The sequence below is a fragment of the Pavona decussata genome, unplaced genomic scaffold (assembly GCF_977016875.1).
Source record: "Pavona decussata unplaced genomic scaffold, jaPavDecu1.1 SCAFFOLD_396, whole genome shotgun sequence".
Taxonomy (NCBI): Eukaryota; Metazoa; Cnidaria; class Anthozoa; order Scleractinia; family Agariciidae; genus Pavona; species Pavona decussata.
Window position 1 is genome coordinate 318,975 of NW_028145767.1, and position 13,526 is coordinate 332,500.

Consider the following 13,526-nt stretch of genomic DNA (forward strand, 5'->3'; position numbering starts at 1 on the left):
GTGTCGTGTACATTTGAGATCGTTAACAAGATCCTCTAAAAACAAGGTTGTTTTCAAGATCGTATACATAAAAGATCGTGTACATTACAATATCGTGTACATACAAGATCGTATTTAAGATCGTGTACAGGATCGTGTACATTTGAGATCGTGTACAAGAAGATCGTGTACATTCAATCTCATTTCGATTATTGCAATCTTGTCTGGGGTAATTGTGGTAAAACATTATTTGACAGGCTACAGAAGCTTCAGAACCGTGCCGCTCGCGTTTTAACCTTTTCTAGCTATGATGCTGATGCTAACCGTTTAATTAGACAACTCGATTGAAAAGACTTGAGCACTCAATTTCAAATACAGAAAGCCATAATGGTATACAAAGTCTTTAAATGGTCTTGTTCCTGAATATTTATCATCTAAATTTGTTAAACGAAATGAAACGCGTTACTCCCTGAGGGACTTTGTTAACAAACCATTTGTCCCGTTTCCGGGAACTAATTTCATGAAAAACAGCCTTACTTATAGCGGAGCAGTTCTCTGGAACAGCCTGCCCTGTCATGTGAGAGAAGCTAGATCTCTTAGTCAATTTAAAAGATTAGTTAATGTTCATTTTTAATGCTAGAGTACTAGTATACACGGCATTCATGAAAAACAGGTTTTAGTTAGATTAGTTGTAGTCAGGTATTGAATTTTGTTTAGGATAGTTAGGTTATTTCTAATTTTTATATTCCTGATGGATTTTACCGTGTTTAAATCAAGATTTATTGATTATATATTGATTGATCAGAGAAGATCGTGTACATTTGAGATCGTGTACATACAAGATCGTGTACAGAGATCGTGTACGTACAAGATCGTGTACATACAAGATCGTGTACAGGATCGTGTACGTACAAGATCGTGTACAGAGATCGTGTACATACAAGATTGTGTACAGAGATTGTGTACACACAAGATCGTGTACAGAGATCTTGTACATACAAGAAGTCGAGGAAATCGCAAACTTTAACATGGCTACAGGTAAACAAACACACACCGAGAAGTTTTCACGGCGGACTTATCGAAGGTATCGTAGTATCGTAAATTTTTATAGCTAATACGCGATTTCTCCAGTGTTGTATATTTATCATAACTGTACGGAAGAAAGAAAACAACGAAGATAACGAACTTAATTCGTTGCGTGCTGTGATGGCCAGTTTTAAACGATATTTAAAGAAGAAGAATTACGGCTACAGCATTATGAGAGACGTCGAGTTTGAAAAAGCATGAACGGCAAAGGCAAGAAAGGCAAAGGCGATAAACCAAACGCTTCAGTTCCCCACACAGAGGACGGCATAAGACTGCTGTATGACAAAGGATTGTTAAAAAAGTCAACTCCTGAGGCTCTACTGAATACAATTTGGTTCAGCAACACAGTATATTTCGGTCTCCTTGGTTGTAAGGAACATCGAGACATGTGTTGGGGCGATGTTTAACTGCGCCAAACTACAAATGGGTTGAAATGGCGAGGAATTTTTAGTATATACTGAGAGACAAACTAAGACTCGAACCGGAGAAAATCCCAGAGATGTCAGGCAAATAAAACCGAGAATGTTTTCGGTTCAGAGAAGTGAAAGAGGTTCCGTCGCTGTTTACAAATTCAACGCGGAGAAAAGGCCGTCGGAAAATGAACGAGACCAACGCGCCATTTTATCTAGCAGTTAATAACGGTAAAAAATACGTCAACAAATCGAATGTGGTTTAGCGTTGTCTGTACTCTTATCGACAACGATACTCGTCATCACAGTGGTTTAAATGTTCGCCTCGTGAGTCCACAACAAATTTTGGCCACTGTGATGACGAATATCGTTGTCGATAAGAGTGCAGACAACGCTAAACCACACTCGCTTTGTTTTTTACCACAATATCAACGTCAAGGAAAATGTTTACAATAACTGTCAAAATTTCCGCGCGCTGATTGACGCGAGCAGCGTTGTCTAGACTCTTATCGACAACGGAAAATTAACCAATCAGATTGCGAGATTAGAAACAATTGTGATAAAATTATTTTAAACCATGCTTCAAAAAAGTCAACCGTTGGTGTGAACAAGCTAAATTCATTAATAAAAAAGAAAATGGCAGAAAAAGCCGGGCTGGGACCCAATGTAAAGAACCATAGCGGTCGCAAAACAATGATCCAAACTTTCACAAACAACGACATCCCAGCGACAGATATTATTCAACTGTACGGACATAAAAATCTTCAAAGTGTGACAAATTATTCCGTAGTTTCTGAAAAACAGCTAGTAAAAGTGTCTCGTACTTTGAGTGAACTGATGCTTGGGAATGTGCATAGCTTAGAGAAATCGAATTCATCTCAAGTTGGAAAATGCTCCACTGAAATTCCCTCAGCTAGCTCGGCGGCAGAACATCACCAACAAGCGATGTCGCTTTTCAAGGGCGCCGTTATTCATGGAGGTCAATTTAGCATTTCTATCACGTAACAGTCTCAATCAATCTGCGACGTTGGCAATCCAAGAAGTTGAGGTGAAGTCTTCTCCAAAGAGGTACAAAAGACTAAAAGTAGTGGCTTTCGACTCTGATTAGAAAGCATTACAATAATTAGATTCTGACCAAACAGTCAACTTTTTCAAATTTTATATAGTTACGGTTTTGAACGGCGATAATTAAAGCTGAAAATGTTTATTGTCATTTAAAGAATCGTTTAAAGATAGACTGTCGCAAACTCCCTATCGAATCGAAGAGACATGATGAGACCATGCATGTAAAAATGTAAAACGTTTAATCCATAAGTGAGTTATTTTACATATTCAGTAGTTATATGAACTCTTAGGTGTTGGGCACATGGAATTCCCTGGTGACATTCCACCATTTAGTCTTCGAAAACTAATGACAAGGAAAGAAACTGAATATTCTTAAAGTGCTATCTCAATAGTTAATAAATCTGGTCCTTGAATAGTCAAATACAGTTCAGTCCTTAAATTGTCAAGTGACAAAGTCTTTGAACTTTAAGTTCGGTCTTGAAACTCTTCCAGACCTGGTGATGACGACTCCGTGGCCTTTCAGCATCGTGATTTCCGGACACAGGAACATCTGGCGTGGTCGTCCTAAGCTGGGATCTGACAGGCGTCCCTGTGGGGAACTGCTGGGCATTAGAGATTGGTGACTTCTCAGGTGTCTGGTGGCGATCTTGAGGGGTCACAGGTGGTGAAGAAGGAAATTCAGGAGCAGGAAATTCAGGAACAGAACGCTGAGCAGGAACTGGTTCTGGAACAGCCAGGAGATGCCTGCGGTTTCTGCGGTACTCTTTTCCTTCGACCTGTACGGTGTAAGATTGCGGCTGTGCAGCGGGTTGTTTTATAACGCCAGGTTTCTCATGACCCTTGTTGGTCTGAAGTCTCACGACCTGCTGTGCTTTCAGAGGTGGTAGAGGTCGAGCACGCTGATCATAGTAGGTTTTCTGCTGTTGGCATTTCAACTCAAGATGTGAAGATACATGTTTGGTGTCGAGCGCTTTGGGGGCAAGAAGTTTCTTCCCAACAGGAAGAACACCTCTGGTTCTTCTAGACATCGGTCGCTGAGCTGGTGATCCTAGGGTTTGGTCTCTAGGGACATTCCTGAGGTTGAGTAGACCAAGCAGGGGGTCAGATCCATCTTTCTTGCATTTCTCCAGCAGCCTCTTGGCTTGTTTAACTGAATTCTCTACGAGGCCATTGGATTGGGGGAAGTACGGACTGCCAGTAATGTGTTCGAAACCCCATTCGTTGGTGAAGCTTTCAAATTCCCTGCTCGCAAATTGAGGGCCATTGTCAGTGAGCAGCTTGCATGGAATCCCGTGGACAGCAAAGTGGCTCTTCATCTTCCTAATCACAGTTTTGGAGCACAAATCACGGAGGGTGTTTATCTCAAACCAACCGGAGTTAGGAATCGACGAGAATTAAGTACTGCATTCCATTCCAGTCAAATATGTCTGCGCTCACAAAGGACCAAGGGAGGTCTAGGACCAGGTGAATAGGAAGCGGTTCTTTCTGTTGGTGGGCTATGGTACTATTACAGGGCTGGCATTTGGCTATTGCAGAGTCGATGTCGAGCGTCATGGAGGGCCAATAGACGATGTATCGTGCTCTTCTCTTTGTAGCATCTACGTCAGGGTGTCCCTTGTGGAGCTGTTCGATATATTCTTTACGCAGCGTCTGTGGAACCACAACTCGGAGACCTTTCATGATGATTCCGTTGTCAACAATTAACTCATCTTTCATCGGGAAATAGGGTCTAACTTCCGGAGGTACGCTCTTGACTTTTTGATGGCCAGCCATCTACGATGAAGGGGGCTACCTTCTGCATGACGGGATCTGCAAGGGTGTGTTTCTGTAGTTGTTCCATGCGTGCAGGATAGATTGCAGTGAAACACATGACGTCGAGTTGATCTTGACTTTCAGCGCCAGGCTCTTCATTAATGTAGGCGCGTGACAGCGTGTCTGCCACGTAAAGTTCTGTTCCTTTCTTGTAAATGAACTTCAAATTGTATCTCTGAAGTTGTAGGAGCATACGTTGAAGACGGGCAGGGGCTGTGTGAAGAGGCTTCTTTACGATTGCAGTAATAGGCTTGTGATCGGTTTCGATGATTGCCTCCCGACCATAGATGAAATCATGAAACTTTCTGCATGCAAATGACGCAGCAAGCAGTTCCTTTTCGATCTGTGCGTACCGAGTTTCGGCTTCTGTTAATGCACGTGAGGCGTACGCCACAGGGAACCCATCTTGCAGGCATGCAGCACCAAGACCACTCTTTGAGGCGTCGACAGACAGTGTGACAGGCTTTGAGGGATCGAGGAACTTTAGGACCGGTGCTTGAGAGATGTCTTCCTTCAGAACTTCAAACGCTTGTTGCTGCGGTGTCTGCCAACTCCAGAGTGTGTCGTTTCGTAACAATTCGCGTAGTGGTGCCGTCTTCTCACTGAAATTGCTGATGAACTTGTGCAGGTAATTAATCATGCCAAGAAATCGGCGCAATGCGTCTGGGCCGTCATGGTATGGCATATCTTTAATTGCAGTAACTTTAGCTTCATCAGGCTTGAGACCACCCTTTGTAAATTGACGGCCAACATAGGAAACTCGATCAAGGCGGAACTTGCATTTCTTTGGAGTTACCTTCAAATCAACTCTCCAGTACCCTCTTTAGATTAGCATTATGTTCGACAGTTCCTTCGCCCCAAACTAGCAGGTCATCCACAATGATAGCACATGGGTAGCAAGAAAACAGTTCTTCCATCGCGCTCTGAAAGACTTCTGATGCTAAGGTAATGCCAAACGGCATGCGGAGGAATCTGTATCTCCCAAATGGAGTACTGAAAGTGGTGAGCAGCGATGATTCATGATCCAACTTTATCTACCAGAAACCACTCCTTGCGTCAAGCGTAGAGAATACCGTGGCATTGGGCATGCGTGAAGCAACATCTTCAACCTTCCTCGTGGGATGATGAGGTCTCTTCAGGGCTCTGTTGAGATCTCTCGGATCGATGCAGATACGAATGCTGCCGTCTTTCTTTTTCGCGGCGACCATTTGTGAAACCCATTCGGTCGGCTCGGATACGGGAGTAATTGCTCCAATCTTAACCATCCTCTAGAGTTCTCTCTTGACACTTTCTTCCATTGCAAGAGGTAATTTTCAGGCTGGTCTGACGACAGGAATTGCATTGGGATCGAGTCTCGTCTTGTAAACGACGGGTAGATTGCCAAGGTCGCCTTGAAATAAATCCTTGTATTCGTCAAGCATTGTTGTGGGAAATGCGTCAGCAGTGTCAACTTCATGGACTTCACTGTGTAATTGTATGAGATTCAAGCTTAAAGAATCTACGAGACCAAGCAGCGGTGATACTGGTTTGTCCACCACATGAAATTCCAGGATGCGATCTGTGGACTCCAAATGGCAATCGAAATTTGCTGTACCCAGTGTAGTGAATGTGTCTCCACCATACGCAACTAGCTGCACTGATCCTGACTTATTGATTTCTTCATCACGACGAATCCTTTTGAATAGATCCAGTGTGATGACATTACATTTGGCGGCAGTGTCAATTTTCAGCTCAACTTGTTTGCCATTGATTTCCATTGTGCAGTAAATATCACGCTTGGGTTTCGACTTTGGAGATTCAGTTACAGCATCGATAACAAACAAATCATCTTCGTCTTGTTCGTGAAGATACTCGGCTGAGGATTCAGGAGAGACTTCATTGATGTGATGCCTGCGATTTGGTTGTTGAGCAGTGAAGCTTCGTCGAGTGCTTGAATGTCTTGCGAAACGCTTGGAGCGAAAGACTTTCTCGAAATGATTGGGCTTTCCACAGTGAAGGCAATCTCTACCGTGAGCTGGGCAGGATTTCTGTCTGGGTGCATGCTCACCTCCACAATTCTTGCAATTTTGAATGTCGGGCTTCGATTCGGCTTCTTTCGGGAAAAATTTCCGGCCTTTGCCATTTTTGCCAATACTGTGGATTTCTTCTCAGTTTAGTAGATACGGCTTTGCTTGCGAGTTCGATGTTGTCTCTGTCGGATAACTCGTTAAGAATACCGATTTCAATAGCGCGATCGAATGTGAGAGCTCTTTCTTTCAAAAGCTGCTTTCTGACATACGAAGAAGCGACTCCGCATACTATCTTGTCACGAATGAGATCATCCTTCAAAGTTCCATACTCGCACGTATTTGCCAGGATTTTGAGATCGGCTGCAAAAGACTGAAACGGTTCGCCTTCTGTCTGTACTCTTGCATTGAATTTGTGCCTTTCCATAATGACATTCCCTCGAGGATTGCAGATTTCGGCGAATTTGCGTTTTAGAACGGCGATACTTTCGCGAGATTCTGCCGGGACGCGAACAGTAGTACCGTCCATTACGGCGGGCGCGTAGACGAACGATTTCTCTTTCTCAATCGCTTCTCTTCCAGCTAGATTCAAGAAGATGTACGCTTTTCTCTTGTTATTCTTGTCTCCATGTGCAGCGGCGATAAATATTTCTTCTGCTTGTACGAAGTTTTTCCTGTTTAGCGCGACGTTTTCCTCGAAACTGAGCGGCTCGGGTTTTCGAAGTCCATCTGCCATGTTGAGGGCTGTTATTATATCCAGGAACGTAACCGGACGATGCGGATTTTACTCCTGATTTTTTACTTCTGACACCATATCGAATCGAAGAGACATGATGAGACCATGCATGTAAAACGTTTAATCCACAAGTGAGTTATTTTACATATTCAGTAGTTATATGAACTCTTAGGTGTTGGGCACATGGAATTCCCTGGTGACATTCCACACATTCTACACTCCCCACTTTGCATTACGTGTCAAATTTTATGACCATATTTGAAAATAGGTTTTCACGTTTTTAGAACACACGTGCTCGCTAAAAGGCACTTGGTTTTGGATTTTGTACTGTAACACTTGCGTTTTTCTCGCGTTGGTTGGTTGGCACGAAGACGGAATAAACAAGTTAAACAGCTAACTGGAAAACGGTGAATTTCTTCAGTGTGTCAGGGAAATTTCTGCCTTATTTTAACACATTCCCCACACTGAAAGTGGCGACCCTGCGAGGACACGAGTTGGAGATTTCGACCGAGAACACAGAAAGCGACGAATCTTGGATAATTGTGGATAATTTTCGGTTGAGAACAAGCGACGAGGGAACAGTTGTAATAATTCATCGAGAAAAGGTACATTCACACGTTACTAGGTCGTTATTCGAACTTTAACTTCGGTAGGAAAACACAAGGCGAGTTGTTTACAATCCTCTCAAACACAAAGTTTGGTGGGCTCAGATTTCAAGATCGAAGTGGCTTTAACATCGAAACACGATCAGTTGTTTGAATTTTCGAATTTGAAGCTGGAGGAAATTTCAAAAACCTGGGAAAATTGCGATCACGAAGACTTGGAAGTTTGCTACAACAAGATATGCGGGCTTATTCGCAAATTGGAGATCTCAATCGACGAGACAGGGGAGCATATGTTGGAGAGCGAACACACGTTAGATCAGATCAAAAATTGGTCTACTGCAGATGTTTCGAGAACTTCGGGGACAAATTAAGTTGTCTTTGGGTGACGGACGTAGACGGGAGGAGGACAAAGGGGTTCAGCGAGAATACGAAAAGCAGCGAGCCATCAACAAGGAAATTATGGAAGCGCGACTGGCGGAACAAAAGGAACTTGAAGCCGCGCATATTAGAAAACAACAACGAGAAGAAGAGTGGCTGAAAAAGAAATTGGAGATGGAGAAAGACGCCAGAGCGGGAAATAGCGATTCTCCTGGCTCATCAGCAACACAGTCGGTGAAGCTTCAGCGATATACCATCACTCCATTTCACGGCGATTACAAGGATTGGCTTCGATTCTGGAACCAATTTGAAGTGGAAGTGGACGGTGCAAAAATATCGGAAATCAGCAAATTCAACTATTTATTGGAACTCGTAAGGGGCCAACCACGTGAGGACATACTTGGGCTTCCGCACACTGTAGAAGGTTACCAAGAAGCCAAGAGAATTCTGCAGACCTCCTATGGCAAGGATTTTAAGGTGCACAAAGCGCTCATTAAGGAAATGGAGAGCTTACACAGAATTACGGACATTCGTCGACTCGACCAGGTTCACGAATTCTACAACAAGCTTTCGAGATTTGTACGAACTTTGTCAACAATGGACAAGCTGTTGTCAGCTCAGAGCGCCGTGTACACACTGACGGACAAGCTTGGACCGGTACGGGAAGTTATCACTCAGACAGATGAGAACTTGGAGGAGTGGACACTTGAACAGCTATTGGAAGCTCTGCGTAAGTTTGTTGACCGGAACCCTCTTCGAACGGAAGAGAAGAGCAAACAGCAAAGCGGATCTGGAGATGGCAGGCGAAACGCAGAAAAATTGATGATGCAGGGCTCACAAAGATATACCAACACAAATAGATGTGTTTACTGCGGTTCTACAAACCATTCATCTGTGAACTGTACAAAGGTGTTGGCTGTCGCTGCCCGAAGAGACTTCATACGAAGGAAGAATTTGTGCTACAACTGTACTGGTGATAACCATCTTGTTTCTGCATGCCGTTCAAGACCTTGCAAACACTGTGGTCAGCGGCATCATACATCTCTTTGTGAAAGAAGAATTTCAACTGTTCCCGAGCAAGGTAGTGTTACTGCATCAACAGAAAAGAACATGAGCGCTTCAACTCGGTCTACTTCAACCTTACATGCCACAGTGCGAGCAATGGTCAATGGACAGGAAGCAAGAATCATGATTGACACGGGAGCGGGAAGTTCGTATGTGTGCTCAGACCTGATTACAAAGCTGGAAATCTCACCGATCCGTTAGGAGACAAGATGCATTGAGCAGATGTATGGAGCAGTTACAAGAAGAGTGGATATTTACTCCTTAAATATTGAGTCTGCTTTTGTGGATGGTTTCACCTTTGTTGTTAATTGTATCAATGCAGAGAAGGTTGTGTTGACATCTCTACCTAATCCAAGAATTAAGGACTTGAAACGGGAGTACCCTCGACTCAGGAAGCTACAACTGAGTGATGAAGAAGAATCGGCAGACCAGCTTCCTGTACATAACATCCTAGGAGCAGCAGATTACCAGCGCATCCGTTCAACAGAACCACCAATTCTCGGAAACAACCCTGACACTGACCCTGGAGCGGAATTCACTATGTTGGGATGGATCATATATGGGAGGCTTATTTCAGACAGAGGTGGTGTGGAGAAGGAATTCCTTTTAACCTCGAGCCGAAGTGAGTTTGAACGCTTGTGCTCCATGGATGTGCTTGGTCTGGATGATACCGATACTCTCAACCCCTCATTCCACCAAGACTTTAAGGACCAAATCGAGTTCAAGAGTGAAGGGTTTTATGAGACACGACTGCCTTGGAAGCTTTCCCATGGTCCGCTCCCAACCAACAAGGGGCTAGCAATGGCACGACTCTGGGGAACAACAAGGCGCTTGGAGAGATATAACAAACTGGTGGAGTGCAAAACCATTATGCGAGAACAAATTGATAGAGGAATACTTGAGCCTGCTACTCAGCCCACTGGAGAAATCGTGCACTATGTTCCACATCATCCTGTCATTCGCGAGGAGGCTGAGTCTACAAAAATGCGCATAGTCTATGACTGCTCCTCCAAGACCAGCCAGCAATTCCCTTCGTTGAATGATTGCCTAGAGACCGGCCCAGCTCTACAACCCCGGCTCTTTGACATTCTCCTTCGTAATCGGTTGAAGACATTATGCGTCACTGGAGACGTATAGGAAGCATTTCACCAGATTTGTGTTCATGAGGATGATCGTGATGCCCAAAGAGTACTTTGGTTTGACAATTTGGACGAGCGAAAGGTGGTTGAGTATCGCTTTACGCGAGCGATCTTCGGTGCAGCACCTAGCCCTTACATTTTAGGTGCGACTCTCCAGAAACACTTATTGGCACACCAGGAAGAATTTCCAGACATAGCTAAGGCGCTGCTGGATGACACTTATGTTGACGACATACAATATGGGAGCGACAAGGTGGAAGCCCTCATGCGGTTTAAGGAGGAAGCGACACACATCATGCACAAAGGAGGGTTCACACTACACAAGTGGCATAGCAATGTACCCACCCTTGAAAGTACACCTGAGAACAAGAGATCACAGAAAGAGGATCAAAGGGCCAGAATACTAGGCACCCAGTGGGACAAGTCGACAGACACAATCTTTGTTGATTTTAAACCATGCTGCGCAGAGCCAGTAACAAAGAGGAAGATGCTAGCGGCATTTAACAGTGTTTATGACATTCTTGGTTTAGCTTCGTCAGTTATGATTACTGGAAAGATTATCTTTAGCGACGTTTGTTTACAGAAGATCTCGTAGGACGCGCCCCTTCCTAATGAAATTGTGCAGCAGTGGAACAAGTGGATCAGCGGCTTAAAGAAACGGCCAACCCTTGCAATTACAAGAAGTGTTGTTTACTACAACAAAAGGGAACTGTCGTTACACGGATTTTCGGATGCCAGCAAATCAGCTGTGTGTGCAGCTGTTTACGTTGTTGCTAAGTACTTGGATTGTTCTGTGAGTTAAAACCTTCTGGTTTCCAAATCGAGAATTGCTCCTAAGAACACGTCGATTCTACGCTTAGAACTCACTGCCGCCCTCACTCTTGCCAAGTTGCTGAATCATACCACTAAGGCACTTGACCCCAACACGTTTGCTGAGACCCACGCATGGGTGGATAGCACTACTGTACTCTACTGAATGGAACACAAGGGAAAATGGTCACAGTAAGTCGGGAATAGAGTGGCAAAGATACAGGATCTTGGAACCTTTGTGTGGCATTACGTCCCGACAGCAGAGAATCCTAGTGACTTGGGAACCAGGGAAGTTACTCCCGCGAGAATTGATCAGTTTTGGCTGAAGGGTCCTAAATGGCTGACCAGCGTCGAAGAATGGCCGGAGAAGGTAGAAGTCAAGGAGACAGCAGAAACTCAAACTGAGGCATTACCGAGAAAGGATGCTGCACTTTTCCAAAAACAGGGAAATCAGAACTCACAAGAAACCTTGGCCGAGGAACTTACCCAGAAGCACAAGTACTGGAAGCTTCTAAGGATCACAGCATTCATTAGAAGATTTATTGGCAACTGCCGGAAGGTGGCTCAAACACGTGGCCCCCTTACCACTTTTGAGATTGAACAAGCTGAGCAGTAGTGGATCAAGTTAGCACAGTCAGGATGTGAGAAAAGAACCGATGTGCCCATCAAGAGGGACTCAGTGGGGATCTGGCGTTGGTACGGGCGAGTCCCGGACTACCACCGGATGTGCCTGCCAAAAAAGCACAGATTGGCGGAGTTGGTCGTGGAACATTGCCACCAGATGAATCTGCATTGGGGAGTTCAGTCCAAAATGAACAAGGTGCGAGAGAGGTTTTGGATTCCACAATTGCGACGTATTACCTGAAGGCTAAGGTTGAGCTGCAATCACTGCAAGAAGTTCAGAGCGAGGGCATTGTCTGCACCACCGATGGCCGCTCTACCGTCATTTCGAGCAGAGTTAACTGATCCATTTTCCTCAACTGGAGTGGATTTCATTGGTCCATTGTACCACAAGACACAAGGGAGTAACCTTGGGAAGGCATATGTAGTTTTATTCACTTGCGCTTGCACTCGTGCCATTCACCTAAGATTGTGCACGGATATGACTGTTGAGCAATTTAAACGAGCATTGAAGGAATTTGTGGCGAGACGAGGTGCCCCGCGACTGATAGTGAGCGATAATGCGAAGACGTTCAAAGCGACTAAAGGATGGCTCAAGACTCTGCAAGAAGATGAAGATCTGAACAACTACCTCGCATCACAGCAGATTCAGTAGAAGTTTAACCTCTCCAGAGCCCCCTGGAGGGGAGGATTTTTTGAACGTATGGTTGGCATCGTGAGGTCTTGTCTTTCAAAGGTTATTGGTAGAGTATTGCTCACTTATGCAGAACTAGAGGAAACACTTCTAGGTATAGCATGCTTTGCGAACAACAGACCGTTGTGTTACATAGGTGAAGAGTTTGAGCAGCAGACAGTTACACCCAGCATCCTCATCAGAGGAAAACCTGCGACTTTTCTTGAAGAAGATTTTGGCACTTTAGATGACACAAGCGATGTCACGAGAAGATTGCGTTACTTGAAGAGTTGCCGACTGTAACTGCGCAAGCGATGGGTTAAAGAGTATCTTCATGCATTGGAGGAGAGATCTAAGACGCCGGTGACTGAAAAAATGGCGGTTCCCTCAGAAGGGTCCATGGTCTTAATTAAAGACTCCATTAAGAACACTGGGAAGTGGAAACTTGGAAGAGTTGAAAGTCACATCAAGGGAAGGGATGGCATTCTGCGAGGATTCAAGATATTGACAGGAAACGGGTACATTGTAGAACGCCCTGTTCAACTGGTTGTGGATTTGGAGATAGGCGCACCACCCCGGCTACACAGCACAGCTTTGAATCCAGATGCGCCAGAGTTTCAACCGAGGCAGCAACCTAGACGAGCAGCAAAGAGTGCGGCAAGGAACCGGATAATCGGAATTGCAATGAACGAGTTTGAAGACGATTAGAATTGTATTAAAGCCGCCTCTCAGCCCTTTACTAGGGGGAGGGTGTCGTAAACTCCCCAGTTTGCATTACGCGTCAGATTTTATGACCATTTTTGGAAATAGTTTTTCACGTTTTTAGAACACACGTGCTCGCTAAAAGGCACTTGGTTGGTTGGCACGAAGACGAAATAAACAAGTTAAACAGTAAACTGCAAAACGGTGAATTTCTTTAGTGTGTCAGGGAAATTTCTGCCTTATTTTAACACATTCCCCACAAGACTTTGTTTCACTTTCTTCAGAGTCATTGAATAACTTTAATGTTGATAGGAATTTTTGTACATTCACTTTGCTCGAATAAAACCGTTCGCAACTTGTTGTGGTGTTTGTGTTGATTTCACAAGCGCAATTGATAGTTGTTAACATTATTTTGTGATATCTCAGTACATTTATAATA

General features: G+C 44.3%; 3 protein-coding genes and 1 pseudogene across 3 annotated transcripts; all 4 read left to right on the forward strand.

Annotated features, from left to right (window-relative positions):
• The first annotated feature begins 1,007 nt into the window (after positions 1-1,007).
• Positions 1,008-2,583, forward strand: LOC146451133 (uncharacterized; annotated as a pseudogene).
• A 5,458-nt stretch (positions 2,584-8,041) lies between these two features.
• On the forward strand, positions 8,042-9,343 carry LOC146451134 (uncharacterized). Its single transcript, XM_085099564.1, has one exon. It carries the CDS (start codon positions 8,042-8,044, stop codon positions 9,341-9,343), a length of 1,302 nt encoding a protein of 433 aa, XP_084955690.1.
• A 21-nt stretch (positions 9,344-9,364) lies between these two features.
• On the forward strand, positions 9,365-11,707 carry LOC146451135 (uncharacterized). Its single transcript, XM_085099565.1, has 3 exons — positions 9,365-10,273; positions 10,460-10,805; positions 11,352-11,707. Exons 1-3 carry the CDS (start codon positions 9,365-9,367, stop codon positions 11,705-11,707), a joined length of 1,611 nt encoding a protein of 536 aa, XP_084955691.1.
• Positions 11,708-12,019: 312 nt separating this feature from the next.
• On the forward strand, positions 12,020-12,367 carry LOC146451136 (uncharacterized). Its single transcript, XM_085099567.1, has one exon. It carries the CDS (start codon positions 12,020-12,022, stop codon positions 12,365-12,367), a length of 348 nt encoding a protein of 115 aa, XP_084955693.1.
• Positions 12,368-13,526: the final 1,159 nt, after the last annotated feature.